This window comes from Heterodontus francisci, chromosome 2 (assembly GCF_036365525.1).
Source record: "Heterodontus francisci isolate sHetFra1 chromosome 2, sHetFra1.hap1, whole genome shotgun sequence".
Lineage (NCBI taxonomy): Eukaryota > Metazoa > Chordata > Chondrichthyes > Heterodontiformes > Heterodontidae > Heterodontus > Heterodontus francisci.
Genome location: NC_090372.1, coordinates 154,427,043 through 154,442,675, shown reverse-complemented (window position 1 = coordinate 154,442,675; position 15,633 = coordinate 154,427,043). Strand labels below are relative to the sequence as shown.

General features: G+C 43.3%; 1 protein-coding gene across 1 annotated transcript in view; it reads right to left on the bottom strand.

Moving 5' to 3' along the window:
- The window catches only part of cyp51 (cytochrome P450, family 51), a 40,477-nt gene extending 25,396 nt beyond the window's left edge, over positions 1-15,081 (bottom strand). Inside the window, exons 1-3 of the mRNA XM_068012434.1 lie at positions 14,721-15,081; positions 4,780-4,878; positions 771-947 (exon numbers count right to left, since the gene is read on the bottom strand). Of these exons, the coding sequence (XP_067868535.1) occupies positions 771-947; positions 4,780-4,878; positions 14,721-14,876 (432 nt within the window). The 5' untranslated portion in view covers positions 14,877-15,081. The remainder of the gene's footprint in view (positions 1-770; positions 948-4,779; positions 4,879-14,720) is intronic.
- Positions 15,082-15,633: the final 552 nt, after the last annotated feature.

Here is a 15,633-nt window from a genome sequence, read left to right as displayed (position 1 = left end):
GTCAATCAGTTTTGTGCAGGATTCTCATTTGAGCTCCTGATTTTTATTTGTGTATATCAATATAATTATTTTAAAGGTAGTGCTTGTTGAGCCAATCAGAAAAGTATAATGCTTAATGTGTGTGTGCTAAGAGAAGATTTACTGTGCCACTTATGTGATATACACATGACTTTTATTTGTATAGAAAGGTGCTATTTTTCATTTTCTTTCCTTTTTCTCCTGAATTCTTCTGCTCCTCAAGCATCCACCATGACCCAATATAATTGGCCACCAGGAGTTATGAAAAAGCAAGCTTGGATGATCAGGTGTTACAATCCTAACCTTTATGTACTTTACCTGTTCATTGCAAAGATTTTGAAAACAGACAAACATCTGTGTGGAAGTGAAAGCCACTTTACATAAATATATGGAATTTATTACAAGCACCTTACATGTGTATCATAGATATGGCCAAAGTCCAAGGTCATTTGACAGCTCTTTTGCGACCTAAATGAATTACTCCACAGTATGCTGTGAAGAAGTTTCATTTGGGAACAAGATTGGCATTCACTATTTCATTGCCACTTTCATAAGACAAGTTCTGTATTCAACAGCTTACTATCCTGAAAGAGATGTTGATAGACCACCACAGCTAAACTGGCGATCAACTAAATCTTCATAAAGAAAATAGACACGGTAAAAAAAATTAACAAATTTATTACAAGATAGGGCTTGAGATTTCAGGACGTGAGTAGCATCACATTTGCTATAGAACAGTAGAATATACATACAGGGTTTGGGACATCATAAGCAACTCCTTTGCCAAAAACTGGTGTTGTCAACCTGGAGTAAACATCCTCAGCATTCAAGTCTTCATTTTTACTGTTGAAGAGCAAAGCTGCAGAGTCACTCCCCAGCAAGTAAGTAAATGTCTTCCCAACCATGGTAAAACTAAACACAGGACCATACTGTTCAGAAACAAAGAGAGAAATAAAAGATTAGGAATTGTTAAAAAAATTCACATTATTTTCAAAAGGCATATTTCCCTTAATTTCAGCACAATTCTCAGTAATTCTCTGCACAAGCTCCAATTAAATAAAAACTTGCTATTCTGACTGCATTTGTTTGAGTTCAACACATCTTGAAAAGCAACTTGTGAAAATTCAGCTACAGCAGCAAAGAATACAGGTTTAAACTTGCATCCTACTGACATATAGCACAACACATTGAGGTGTTAGATTTTCAAATCAGGTGTAAATCCACAGTCGTGCAATCATCTTCATGACTGATGACATTAGCCATTAATCAGTTGATCTGGGAAACACTGACTGCATTCAATGAAACACGACCAATTGACTGGATGAAACCAGGAGTGGCAGGAATGTGAAGGTAAATATACTATTTTAGTCAGGTGGTTAATAGGATTGCCTACAGCTAAATATGTAATACCCATTTGTACAGAAAAATAATTCATAAATACACAGCACATGGGATACATTGACAAAGGAAAATTATTTTGTGTGATTGTAGATAAGAGAGACTATGATCGAGGAAGGCTACCGTCAAGAAAACCAATTGAGTACCAGTTCGAGAGCATTTCATTACAAGTGAAATCCAGTTATTCAAATCTTGTGTAATCCAAGGTTAAAGCCCCACATTTATAACTTTAGTATTGCTGAAAACAGAGACATTTTGTCAAAGCTTTTCATCTTGCATTCATCAGGACAAGTTGCAAGAATACCAATGTAAAGGAAGCAACAAATTTATACTCTATGAGAAGACAGTGCTGATTGGTTGGCAAGTGGATGATTGGTAGAGGCGTTGCCATGGAGAATGCACCAATTTATGGGGACTGACAGTTAACTGCCAAGCTTTGTTTGAAATTTAAACCAGGCAGCTTGACTCTGATTGGTCAAGGCATTGCCCTGAGGAATGAATCAGCGAATGGCTGTCACTTAGTCTGTACTACCAAATGACTATAACTTTATACATAACTTCAGGAATCACATCAAAAGAATGTAAAAACACTGGCAAGAGCCAGAAGATCAATGAGGTTGACTCTGGTACCCATTGTGAAGCAATATTCACAGATTCATTGCTTTCAGTGGAAAAATGAGTGGAGACATAATCTGGCTAGTTATATTGCTGAAATAAAAACAGAAAGTGCTGGCAACACTCAACAGGTCAGGCAGCTGCTACGGAAAGAGAAAGTTTGGGTTAACAATTCAAGTTGAGAGTCTTTCCCAACCTGAAACGTTAACCATTTCATTCTTTCCGCACTGATGCTGTTTGCCCTGCTGAGTGTTTCTAGCATTTTCAGTTGTTATTTCAGATTTCCAGCATCTGGAGAATTTTGTTCATTTATACTGCTGTATGATTTAAGGCAGGTTAAAAACAAAACATTTCATAAAAAAGGCCATTCACTTCAGAAACCCCACACAAAAAACTACCAAGATTATAACATTTCTCCTCAACTTGACTGAAACTATCCAGGGAAATTTTCTTGGCCAATTTATTAATTTCACATGATATTAGTATAAGATACATCTATTTTACAAAAGCAACGAACTAACCATGACCCTACTCAGCCAAAGCACCTTCAATTCCATTGTTAACCAATGCTATTAGTCATAGAGAGATACAGCACTGAAACAGGCCCTTCGGCCCACCGAGTCTGTGCCGACCAACAACCACCCATTTATGTTAATCCTACATTAATCCCATTTCCTTACCAAATCCCCACCATTCTCCTATCACCTACCTACACTAGGGGCAATTTACAATGGCCAATTTACCTGTCAACCTGCAAGTCTTTGGCTGTGGGAGGAAACCGGAGCACCCGGCGGAAACCCACACAGTCACAGGGAGAACTTGCAAACTCCACACAGGCAGTACCCAGAACCGAACCTGGGTCGCTGGAGCTGTGAGGCTGCGGTGCTAACCACTGCGCCACTGTGCCACCCCATTCATCTACTAATCTGTGGGAAAGGGTGGGCAGGTATATTTTTCTAAGCTCTAGTAACATTAACTGCCTTCTTAGGAAGCATTTACACTGCACATATAGTCATACAAAACTAAATGTGCAGTTTAAATCCAGAGTCCAATGTGACTTCCCAACCACATTGACTGTGAGTCCAGTGTACCATCAAACCTGTTGTAAAGCTATCTAACCTCAATTTAAATAGAGTAGGGATTCTTCCCCCTCCCTAAACATGGAAATTTAAAAAATGCTGGGAGCCACATGGGCAGCTGTCGGGCAAGACTGGTACAATTACACCCAGGATTGAGGGAAGGTAAATGTGATTCTGCCTGGCTAGAACCAGACCATTAGCTGAAGTGTACGCAAAGGGATGGAAGGTGTTGTTGACAGTGCTATCAAGTGGCACTTACCAATAATCTGCTCACCGATGCTTTGTTTGGGTTCTGCCAGGACTACTCAGCTCCAAACTTCATTACAGTCTTAGTCCATAGGTGGATAAAACAGCTGAATTCCAGAGGCGAGGTGAAAGTGACTGCCCTTGACATGAAGGTACATTTGACGGAGTATGGTATCAAGGAACCCTAGCAAAATTGAAGTCAATGGGAATCGGGGAAAACTCTATGCTGGTTGGAGTCATACCAAGCACAAAGGAAGATGGTTGTGGTTGTTGGAGGCCAATCATCTCAGCTCCAGGATAACACTGCAGGTGTTCCTCAGGGTAGTGTCCCAGGCCCAACCATCTTCAGCCAACTCACCAGTGACCTTCCCTCTATCAGGTCAGAAGTGGAGATATTCACTATTGATTGCAGTGTTCAGTTGCAATTTGCAATTCTTCCGCACACAGCAAAACATGGACAACATTCAGGTTTGGGCTAATAAGTGGCAAGTAATATTCATGCCACAAAATTGCCAGGCAATGACCACCTCCAACAAGAGTCTAACCACCGTGAAACCATGGTGTCCATGAAATGATCAGATTGTCATAAAAACCTATTACTGATGTCCATTAGGGAAGGAAACATACCGTCCTTACCCAGTCGAACCTACATGTGACTCCAGGCCCACAGAATTGTGGTTGACTCTTAACTGTCCGCTGAAATGACCTAGCAAGTCACTCAGCTGTCACTACCATAACTTTCTTGAAGGCAATTAAGGATAGGCAATAAAGGCCAGTGTCATCCACATTCCATTAATGCATAAATTTTTAAAAATTAAAAGAAAAATTCCCTTTGAGAATACAAATAGAATGGTACTAGATTTCAAATGGGGTAAAGGATTAGTATGAATCCTATTCGTTAGGCAGAAAGGTGGAACAGATACCCATCGAAAGAATAACTTACTGCTATGATTAATTTATGAGAAAGGCAAGGTATAAAAAGGACGAATACAGACATAATAGTTTTACAAAACACAATGGTGTCAGTCCACTGGAGGCACAAGAATTTCACTTGTGGAATCAAGAGTTGATTAATGTAAATACAAATCCTAAACTGTTGTCCATTCATTTGATGTAAGCAGAAGATTTTACTGCTACATTTTTGGAAATATTTGCTAAGATAGTTCACAGCCCTCAAAAAAGTGTTCAAATGATGCAAATTCTATTCATGATGAATGATAGGTCGAGAGCGTTCTACCCCCTGCCCCCTCCTCACCCAGTTCCAAGCAGTGCAATTCTCATTTCAAAATCCAACAGTCAGTGCAAAGAATTTACTCCTTTTACATCAGTAAGAACAACAGATGCTGTGCAACAGCAGGTAGTGGAAGTTATGTACAACTAGATCATTGCAGTGTTGGGGAGTAGAAATATATTTAGCACTTACCTTACAGTATGCATTTTCTAAAAACTCAATGGGACTTCTTCCAAAAGCAATTGCATGTCCAAGGAATGGAATGTTGGAATGAATATAAGGTGGGTATTTCTGAAGAAAAAAAATCACAAAAAATAACACAATAAATAAATACAATGGATTCCTAGGATTACACAGAAGTTAGAACACGAAATAGACCATTTGGCCCAATCAGTCCATGGTGGTATTTATCCTCCGTGCAAGCACATTTACCCACCTGTTCCCATACTCCCTCATCCACCTATATAATCTCATCTTGAAGACTGATAACACTTCACCCTCAGCCACTAATTCCAGAGGTGAATTCCATAACCTCACAAATCTGGGTAAACAGATCTCCTGCCCTCTTTTCTAAAATACTTGTATTTACTATTCTATCTGTGGCCCCTTATTCTTGCCCTCTCAACACTGAAAAAAAATACCCTCTTGCATATTTTCATAATATTAAAGGCCATCATCTCACCCCATAATCAGCATGATTCTAATGAAAAAGACCCAATTTTCAAGTAGTCTTATTTGTATTTCCTCATACCAGACAGCAGTCTATTTGTACCCTCTCTGAAGCCTCAATATCCTAGCTATTGTGTGGAACTTAACACTGCACAGTGCTCTGAGCTTTTTTACTTGGCCTTTTCAACTTTAAGTGCTGCCCTTAATGACATGTCCATCTAACACTTTTTTTAAACCTAGTGCCCACCAACTTAGCAATATCTTTTTGCACATCCCTTTGGTATAAAGAATTAACTACACCTCCTGTTTTGCTATCAACTGCAAATTGTAACACCAATCCCTCTGCCTCCAAATTATTTTTTAATTCTTTCATGGGATGTGGGCATCGCTGGCAAGACCAGCATTTGTTGCCCATCCCTAATTGCCCTAGACAACTGTGTGGCTTGCTTGGCCATTTCAGAGTGCAGTTAAGAGTTAACCACATTTCTGTGGGTCTGGAGTCATATGTAGGCCAGACCAGTTAAGGATGGCAGATTTCCTTCCCTAAAAGACATTGGTGAACCAGATGGGTTTTTACAACAATCGATGATAGTTTCATGGCATTATTACTGAGACTAGCTTTCATTCCAGAATTTTTTTTATTAATTAATTGAATTTAAATTCCACCAGCTACCATGGTGGGATTTGAACCAGTGTCCCCAGGGCATTTGCCTGGGCCTTTGGATTACAAGTTCAGTGACATTACCACTACGCCTCTGTTGCCACATTCCATTCATGGGAATGGTGGCGTACAGAAGACCTTTTTCTCTTAAGATACTCTGGGACCCAAGTCTTCTGATCGACGCTTAGCCAGAGGACGCTTTGAGGCCAGTAGCGGCCCCCAGCTCGTTGCAATTGAATCTTCTTGGAGTTGGGTTGCTTGTGAATGCAGCTCAAAGTGGGTGGTAAACTCCATCTAAGGCTAAATACTGGCACAAAACCGACAGTCAACAAATCCCATAAGGGAAAGTTGAAAAGAACTTTGAAAAGAGAGTTCAAAAGGGCACGAAACCGTTAAGAGGTAAACAGGTTGGATCCGCGCAGTCTGTCTGGCGGATTCAACTCGGCGGCACGGGTTGGTCGCGTCGGGTTGCTCCTCCCACACAGGCACGGCCATTGCCGGGCGCATTTTGCCGGTTTGTTTGCACTGGAGTGCTGACTTGGGTTGTATTAGAGTGCTATAGTGGAAGTTTGGTAACTGAAGATAATTAAGGGTTAATTTTATCTTAAATCTAATCTGTCTTTTATTTAGCAGATTAACTTAACAGTTGCTGTTAGGGTTGGAGAAGGTGAGTTTTAAACCAGCTTTAAACAGGGTTCTCTCAGGCTCTGCTTGCAGCTGCACCTTGCTAATTAGATAACTGGCTTAAACCAGTTTTCAGGGGGCTAGAGTCAGTCAGTATAAAAGTGAGCCATCTTACAGTGCTGACTTGGGTTACACTAGAGTGCTATAGTGGAAGTTTGGTAACTGAGGAAGTTCGGTATGGAGGGAGCGAGGAGCTCCTTTAGTTCCTACCTGTCCTCAGAGTGAGGGGAGCCGAGAGCTTCCAAAGAGCACAGCTGACTGGAAGAAGACTCGGAGGGCGGAGTTCCAGACCGGTAAGTATAAAAAAAAAAACTTACCTCTGGTAAAAAAACCTGAAAGTGACGTCACAGGAAAGCTGTGACCTGATTGGCTGGTAGGGAATTTTTTTTTTACTGAATTTGAAAATAAAACATTGATAATTGATTAAAACCCTAATTAACTAATTAATAAGTAGAGTAACTAAACCAGAGGGAGGAGATTACTGTATTTACTTAGCATTTAATATTTATAGTAGGAATCTAGCACTAGGGACCATATAGTTAATTACAACAATTTAATAAGGATCTAAAAAGTATTTATTTATTTTAAGTTAATTTATTAGTGCTAGAAATGTCAGTTAGAGGGGTGAAGTGCTTCACCTGTGAGATGTGGGAGGTCTGTGACGCTTCCAGCGTTCCGGGCGACTACATCTGCAGGAAGTGTACCCAGTTGCATCTCCTCACAGACTGTGTGGATCGGTAGGAGCGGCAACTGGATGCACTTAGGAGCATGCAGGTGGCAGAAAGTGTCATAGATAGGAGTTTTAGAGAAGTGGTTACACCCAAGGTGCAGGCAGATAGATGGGTGACCGCTAGATGGGGCAGGCAGTCAGTGCAGGAATCCCCTGTGGCTATCCCCCTCTCTAACAAGTATACTGTTTTGGATACTGTTGGGGGGGGGGGAAGACCTATCAGGGGAAAACAGCCAGAGCAGTGGCACCACGGCTGGCACTGTTGTTCAGCAGGGAGGGACAAAGCGCAGAACAGCAATAGTTATAGGGGACTCTATAGTCAGGGGCACAGATAGGCACTTCTGTGGACGTGAAAGAGACTCCAGGATGGTATGTTGTCTCCCTGGTGCCAGGGTCAAGGATGTCTCTGAACGGACAGGGGGCATTCTGAAGCCAGAGGTTGTGGTACACATCAGTACCAATGACATAGGCAGGAAGAGTGACGAGGTCCTGCAGGGGGAGTTCAGGGAGTTAGGTAGAAAGTAAAAAGATAGGACCTCTAGGGTTGTAATCTCGGGATTACTCCCTGTGCCACGTGCCAGCGAGGCTAGAAACAGGAGAATAGTGCAGCTAAACATGTGGCTGAACAGCTGGTGTAGAAGGGAGGGTTTCAGATATCTAGACCATTGGGATCTCCTCAGGGACAGATGGGACCTGTACAAGGACGGGTTGCATCTAAACTGGAGGGACACAAATATCCTGGCTGCGAGGTTTGCTAGCGTCACTCGGGAGGGTTTAAACTAGTGTGGCAGGGGGGTGGGAACCAGAGCAGTAGGACAGCAAGTGAAATAAATGAGGGGGAAACTAGTAAATAAGGCCAGTAAGACTGAGAGGAAGAGCAGGCAGGGAGATGTTGCGGAGCACAGTGGGACTGGTGGTCTGAAGTGCATTTGTTTCAATGTGAGAAGTATAACAGGTAAGGCAGATGAACTTAGAGCTTGGATTAGTACTTGGAAATATGATGTTGTTGCTATTACAGAGACTTGGTTGAGGGAAGGCCAGGATTGGCAGCTAAATGTTCCAGGATTTAGAAGCTTCAGGCGGGATAGAGGGGGAGGTAAAAGGGGTGGGGGTGTTGCAGTACTTGTTAAGGAGAATATCACAGCTGTATTGCAGGAGGACACCTCGGAGGGGTCGTGCAGCGAGGCAATATGGGTGGAGCTCAGGAGTAGGAAGGGTGCAGTCACGATGTTGGGGGTTTACTACAGGCCTCCCAACAGCCAGCGGGAGGTAGAGGAGCAGATATGTAGACAGATTTTGGAAAGATGTAAAGGTAACAGGGTTGTAGTGGTGGGAGATTTTAACTTCCCCTATATTGACTGGGACTCAAATAGTGCTAGGGGCTTGGATGGGGCAGAATTAGTAAGGAGCATCCAGGAGGGCTTCTTGAAACAATATGTAGATAGTCCAACTCGGGATGGGGCTGTACTTGACCTGGTATTGGGGAATGAGCCCGGCCAGGTGGTCGAAGTTTCAGCAGGGGAGCATTTCGGGAACAGTGACCATAATTCCGTAAGTTTTAAGGTACTTGTGGATAAGGAGAAGAGTAGTCCTCGGGTGAAGGTGCTAAATTGGGGGAACGCTAATTATAACAATATTAGGCAGGAACTGAAGAATTTAGATTGGGGGCGGCTGTTTGAGGGTAAATCAACATCTGACATGTGGGAGTCTTTCAAATGTCAGTTGATTAGAATCCAGGACCAGCATGTTCCTGTGAGGAAGAAGGATAAGTTTGGCAAGTTTCGGGAACCTTGGATAACGCGGGATATTGTGAGCCTAGTCAAAAAGAAAAAGGAAGCATTCATAAGGGCTGGAAGGCTAGGAACATCCCTTGAGGAATATAAAGACAGTAGGAAGGAACTTAAGCAAGGAGTCAGGAGGGCTAAAAGGGGTCATGAAAAGTCATTGGCAAACAGGATTAAGGAAAATCCCAAGGCTTTTTATACGTATATAAAGAGCAAGAGGGTAACTAGGGAAAGGGTTGGCCCACTCAAGGACAGAGAAAGGAATCTATGTGTGGAGCCACAGGAAATGGGCGAGGTACTAAATGAGTACTTTGCATCAGTATTTACCAAAGAGAAGGACTTGATGGATGATGAGCCTAGGGAAGGGAGTGTAGATAGTCTCAGTCATCTCACTATCAAAAAGGAGGCGGTGTTGGGTGTCTTGCAAAGCATTAAGGTAGATAAGTCCCCAGGGCCTGATGGGATCTTCCCCAGAATACTAAGGGAGGCAAGGGAAGAAATTGCTGGGGCCTTGACCGAAATTTTTGCATCCTCATTGGTTACAGGTGAGGTCCCAGAGGACTGGAGAATAGCCAATGTTGTTCCTTTGTTTAAGAAGGGTAACAAGGATAATCGAGGAAATTATAGGCCGGTGAGCCTTACGTCAGTGGTAGGGAAATTATGAGAGAGGATTCTTTGGGACAGGATTTACTCCCATTTGGAAACAAACAAACTTATTAGCGAGAGGCAGCATGGTTTTGTGAAGGGGAGGTCATGTCTCACTAATCTGATTGAGTTTTTTGAGGAAGTGACAAAGATGATTGATGAAGGAAGGGCAGCGGATATTATCTATATGGACTTCAGTAAAGCCTTTGACAAGGTCCCTCATGGCAGACTGGTACAAAAGGTGAAGTCACACGGGATCAGAGGTGAGCTGGCAAGATGGATACAGAACTGGCTCGGTCATAGAAGACAGAGGATAGCAGTGGAAGGGTGCTTTTCTGAATGGAGGGATGTGACTAGTGGTGTTCCGCAGGGATCAGTGCTGGAACCTTTGCTCTTTGTATTATATATAAATGATTTGGAGGAAAATGTAGCTGGTCTGATTACTAAGTTTGCGGACGACACAAAGGTTGGTGGAGTTGCGGATAGTGTTGAGGATTGTCAGAATACAGCAGGATAGAGATCGGTTGGAGACTTGGGTAGAAAATGGCAGATGGAGTTTAATCCGGACAAATGTGAGGTAATGCATTTTGGAAGGTCTAATGCAGGTGGGATGTATACAGTAAATGGCAGAACCCTTTGGAGTACTGACAGGCAGAGAGATCTGGGCGTACAGGTCCACAGGTCACAAAGTGGCAACACATGTGTATAAGGTAGTCAAGAAGGCATATGGCATGCTTGCCTTCATTGGTCAGGGCATAGAGTATAAAAATTGGCAAGTCATGCTGCAGCTGTACAGAACTTTAGTTAGGCCACACTTAGAATATTGCGTGCAATTCTGGTCGCCACACTACCAGAAGGACGTAGAGGCTTTGGAGAGGGTACAGAAGAGGTTTACCAGGATGTTGCCTGGTCTGGAGGGCATTAGCTATGAGGAGAGGTTGGATAAACTCGGATTGTTTTCACTGGAACGACGGAGGTGGAGGGGCGACATGATAGAGGTTTACGAAGTTATGAGCGGCATGGACAGAGTGGATAGTCAGAAGCTTTTTCCCAGGGTGGGAAATATAATAACTGGAGTCCGTTATTAGGGGATGTAGGTTTAAGGTGAGAGGGGCAAAGTTTAGAGGGGATGTGCGAGGCAACAGACCACAGAGGGTGGTGAGTGCCTGGAACTTGCTGCCGGGGGAGGTGGTGGAAGCAGGTACGATAGCGACGTTTAAGAGGCATCTTGACAAATACATGAATAGGATGGGAATAGAGGGATACGGTCCCTGGAAGTGCAGAAGGTTTTAGTTTAGGCAGGCTTCAAGATTGGTGCAAGCTTGGAGGGCCAAATGGCCTGTTCCTGTGCTGTACTGTTCTTTGTTATTTCCTCCACTGGTGGTGTGCTGCGACTGGCTCTGGGTTGGCTGGCAAGGCTGGTGGGGCAGGTGGCTCATAGCTCAGACGGCGAGTGTTATAGACCCCCGGCAAGAGACTTCACCGTTTCCTGGGGTTGAGGGATCAAGCTCAGATCAGACATGGCAACTCACTGAATTTAAGCATATTACTAAGCAGAGGAAAAAATTGATATTTAGTTAGCAGACATGGCACTGGAACTGAATACTTTGGGGGACTATTTGGCACTTCCAACTATTCTGAAAACTGCCCATATGTCCTACAATTCCCAAACTAATGCCACTCTTCTTACTCTTTCCTAGTAAACTTTTTATTATTCACAGGATGTGGACATCACTGGCAAAGCCAACATTTATTACCCATCCTTAATTATCCTTGAGAAGGTGGTGGCATGTTGCCTTCTTGAACTGCTGCAGTCCATGTGGTGAAGGTACACCCACAGTGCTTTAGGTAGGGCATTCTAGGCTTTTTGACCCTTGTACTTATAGGCAGCAGAGGTGGCCGCTTTGGGAGGTGCTGCTGAAGTCTTGCAGAATTGCTGTCGTGCATCTTATAGATGGTGCACACTGCTGCCAATGTGTCAGTGGTGGAGGGAGGGAATACTGAAAGTGGTGAATGGGGTGCCAATCAAGTGGACTGCTTTGTCCTGGAAAGTGTCATACTTCGAGTTGGAACTTCAGGTCAAAGGCTGGGTATTCTGTGGTGAGTAATTCACTTCTCGACTCCCTGAAGCTTTTTTACCACCTACAAGGCACAAGTCAGGAGTGTGATGGAATACTCCCCACTTCCCTGGATGAATGCAGTTTCAACAAAGGTGAAAAGCTCGACTCCATCCAGGACAAAATAGCCCACCTGATCGATATTTATGTGGCTAGTCCAATTACGTTTCTGGGCAAAGGTGACCCCCCGCCCCTCCCCGGATGTTGACGGTGGGGGATTCGGAGATGGCAATGCCACTGAATATCACGGGAGGTGATAAGACTTTCTCTTGTTTGAGATGGACAATACCTGGCACTTGCATGGCACGAACATTACTTTGCATATATTAGCCCAAGCCTGGATGTAGTCAGGTCTTGTGGTGAATGAATTGCATTATCTGAGGAATTGCAAATGGAACTGAACATTGTGCAATCATCATTGAATATCCCCACCTCTGACCTTATGATGGAGGGAAGGTCACTGAAGAGGCAGCTGAAGATGGTTGGGCCGAGAACACTACCCAGAGGAACTCCTGCAGTGATGTCCTGGAACTGAGATGATTGACCTCCAACAACCACAATCATCTTCCTTTGTGCTAGGTATGACTCCAACCAGTGGAGAGTTTTCCCCGATTCCCATTGACTTCAATTTTGCTAGGGCTCCTTGAAGCCATACTCAGTAAAATGCTGCCATGATGTTAAGGGAAGTCACCGTTTCACCTCTGGAATTTAGCTGTTTTATCCATGTTGGAAGCAAGGCTGCAATGAGGTCTGAAGCTAAGTGGTGCTGACAGAACCCAAACCGAGCATAAGATAATGCAATTGGTGAGCAAATGCTGCTTGCTTGCGCTGTCGACAACATTTTCCAGAATGTTGCTGATGATTGGGAGTAAACGGATTGTAATTGGTCTGACTGAATGTTTCCTGCTTTTTGTGGACGGGACGTACCTGGGCAATTTTCCACTCTATCGGGTAGATTTGTAGCTGCGAGAACAGTTTGGCTACAAGCATGGCTACTTCTGGAGCACAAGTCTTCAGCCCTCCAGCTAGATGTTATTGGGGCCCTTTGCCTTTGCTGTAACCAGTGCCTTCAGCCATTTCTTGATATCACATGAAGTGGCTCAAATTGGCTGAAGACTGGCACCTGCAATTGTGGGGACACAGGATTAGGCCAAGATGGATCATCCACTCGGCACTTCTGGCTGAAGATGGTTGTGAATACTTCAGCTTGGTCTTTACATTCACATGCTTGATTTGGCCATCATTGAGGATGGGGCTTCTCATGGCCTCCTCCTCCTGTTAGCTAGTTAATTGTCCACCACCATTCACAACTGGATGTGGCAGAGTGGCACCTCATTTTCAGGTATGCCTGGTGCTGCTCCTGGCATGCTACAGTCATCATTGAACAAGGGTCAGTCACCAGGTTTGATGGTAATGGTAGATGAGGGATATGCCAGGCTATGTGGTGAAAGACAATTCCTCGATTGCTGATGGCCAGTTTTGAGCTGCTACTACTGTTCTGAACCTATCCCATTGAGCACAGGTGGTAGTGCCACACAACACAATGGAGGATACCCTCAGTTGAAGACGGAACTTCGTCTCCACAAGGACTGTGCAATGGTCACTCCTACCAATACTATCAACAGATGCATCATTGACAGATAAAGTGGCAGTCGGTTTTTTACCTTACATTGGTTCTCTCACTACCTGCCACAAGGCCAAGTTGTTGGTGCCTTGTCAAAAACTTTCATAAAGCACATGTAACACTATATCTACTGCATTTCCCCCATTTACCATGCCTGTTATCACAGGAAAGGATTCTGAAGGTTTGTCAAACACAACCATCCCTTTTGAAATCCATGCTGGCAACTTCTATTTTTTTTTAATCTAGATACAGAATAACTTCATCCTTAATTATAAAATTCTCCCTACCACAAAGTCTAAATATCTAGATTAGCTCTTATTTTTTTTTTTAAATGGTTGCTACAACCCTCTGTTCATACTAACAGTCCTGAAATATAATTTTTAAAGGCCACTGCAATTTCTTCCCTCATCTCCCTCAAGATCCCAGTGTATCTCATCATGCCCTGGCATTTTGCTTACCTTTAGCTAAAATTTTCCTTTTTATCTGTCAAATATTACTGATCCCGCTCTCAACCACTTCAGGAATCATCTTACCTTTTCATTAGTAAAGACCAAATGCAAATTACTAATTGCTATTTTATCAATGCTTGCACCCATTAATGCAATGCCTGAGGAAGGAGTCCTTAGATTTTCAAGTCACAAATCTTTACAGCAACATTTTAATCAGTTATCTATCATAATTGTTCACTTTTTAAAAATTAATTTTGATGTATTTACTTTGCTAATTTTCTTATTGATTTCAATACAAATGCACAAAGTTTTCTTTAAAGAGCAATGTGGCCAACAGGATCTTTTGTTTTAGTGATTCCAGGACAAAATAATTTGTCTTGTATTTTTATCAGAGAAAAATTGTAACACAGTGGTACAACCCTCGAACAACTTTGTTAGACTGGGCAGCAACAGAAATCTATGTTAAATCCAATCTGACTGAAACCTTTCCATCACTACAGCTAGCTTTTGATGAACATGATACTTGCGTTCAAAATAACCCTTTATTATCTGAAGACTAAGCATTTTAAGATTAAGGACTTGAATTTTGGTCACATTAGAAAAAAGTTACGAACCACCGTAATTCTGAAAGAGCACTGAAACAAGCGCAAACGGGGATAAAATGGGAGAGGTGACAAGAAAAGCAAAGTTTCCAGCATAATTCTTCGTGCCCCTTAATACACCAATAGAAACATTTCCAAAATATAAAGACAGGGAATTTTCATACATACCAAATCCTTCTGATTTTTAGCCTGTTTTAAAGTCATTTTGGAGAAATACGCCACGCTCAAGATAAAAGCTGAAGCGACCAGCACCGTGGATGTCAAGCTGCCCTCCACCACCCTTTCCACGGCATTTTCCAGGACAGATGTGCCAGCCTCCAGCATCCTCCTCCTTGTGCACAGGCGGCCACCGAATCAGCCTTTTGTTACAGATTTGCAAGCTGCGACGCCACGAAGATTCTTCCTTGAAATTTCTGCCCCGATGGAGTAGCCAATATACCGGCTGGCAATGTTCACCGGCAGAGTTTTACCTGTAACCAAGCCGCAATAGATGGTGGGTGACCCAGAGAGAAAAGCAGCTGCGGAAAGAGGGCGGAGCCACCGCCACTGAGACATCAGAGCGGCTCCTCACAGTCCTGCGGCTCTCATTGGCTGCTCGCCGCTCTACCCATGTCTGACTATATGATATCACAAGGAGAGGCGTGGCTCCAGCAAGAGCGGGATTCTCCGCTTATCAGAATAGGGAAGCATTCTGCAAAAGTGTCCCAGACCCAGGGAGGAAGGCACCTTAGAAACTCAATAGCAATATACTGCAGACGCTGAAACCTGCTGAGTGTGTCCAGCATTTTCTGCTTTCTTCAAAAATATATGATCAAAATCTAGAAGCATCTGTGAAAAGAGAAGCAGAGTTAACGTTTCGGGTCAGTGACCCTTCTTGGGTTCCGAAGAAGGGTCACTGACCCGAAACGTTAACTCTGCTTCTCTTTTCACAGATGCTGCCAGTCCTGCTGAGTGATTCCAGCATTTCTTGTTTTTATTTCAGATTTCCAGCATCTGCAGTATTTTGCTTTTACGATCAAAATCTAGGCCGACTCTCCCAGTGCAGTACCGAGGGTGTGCTGTACTGTCGAAGGTGCTGTAT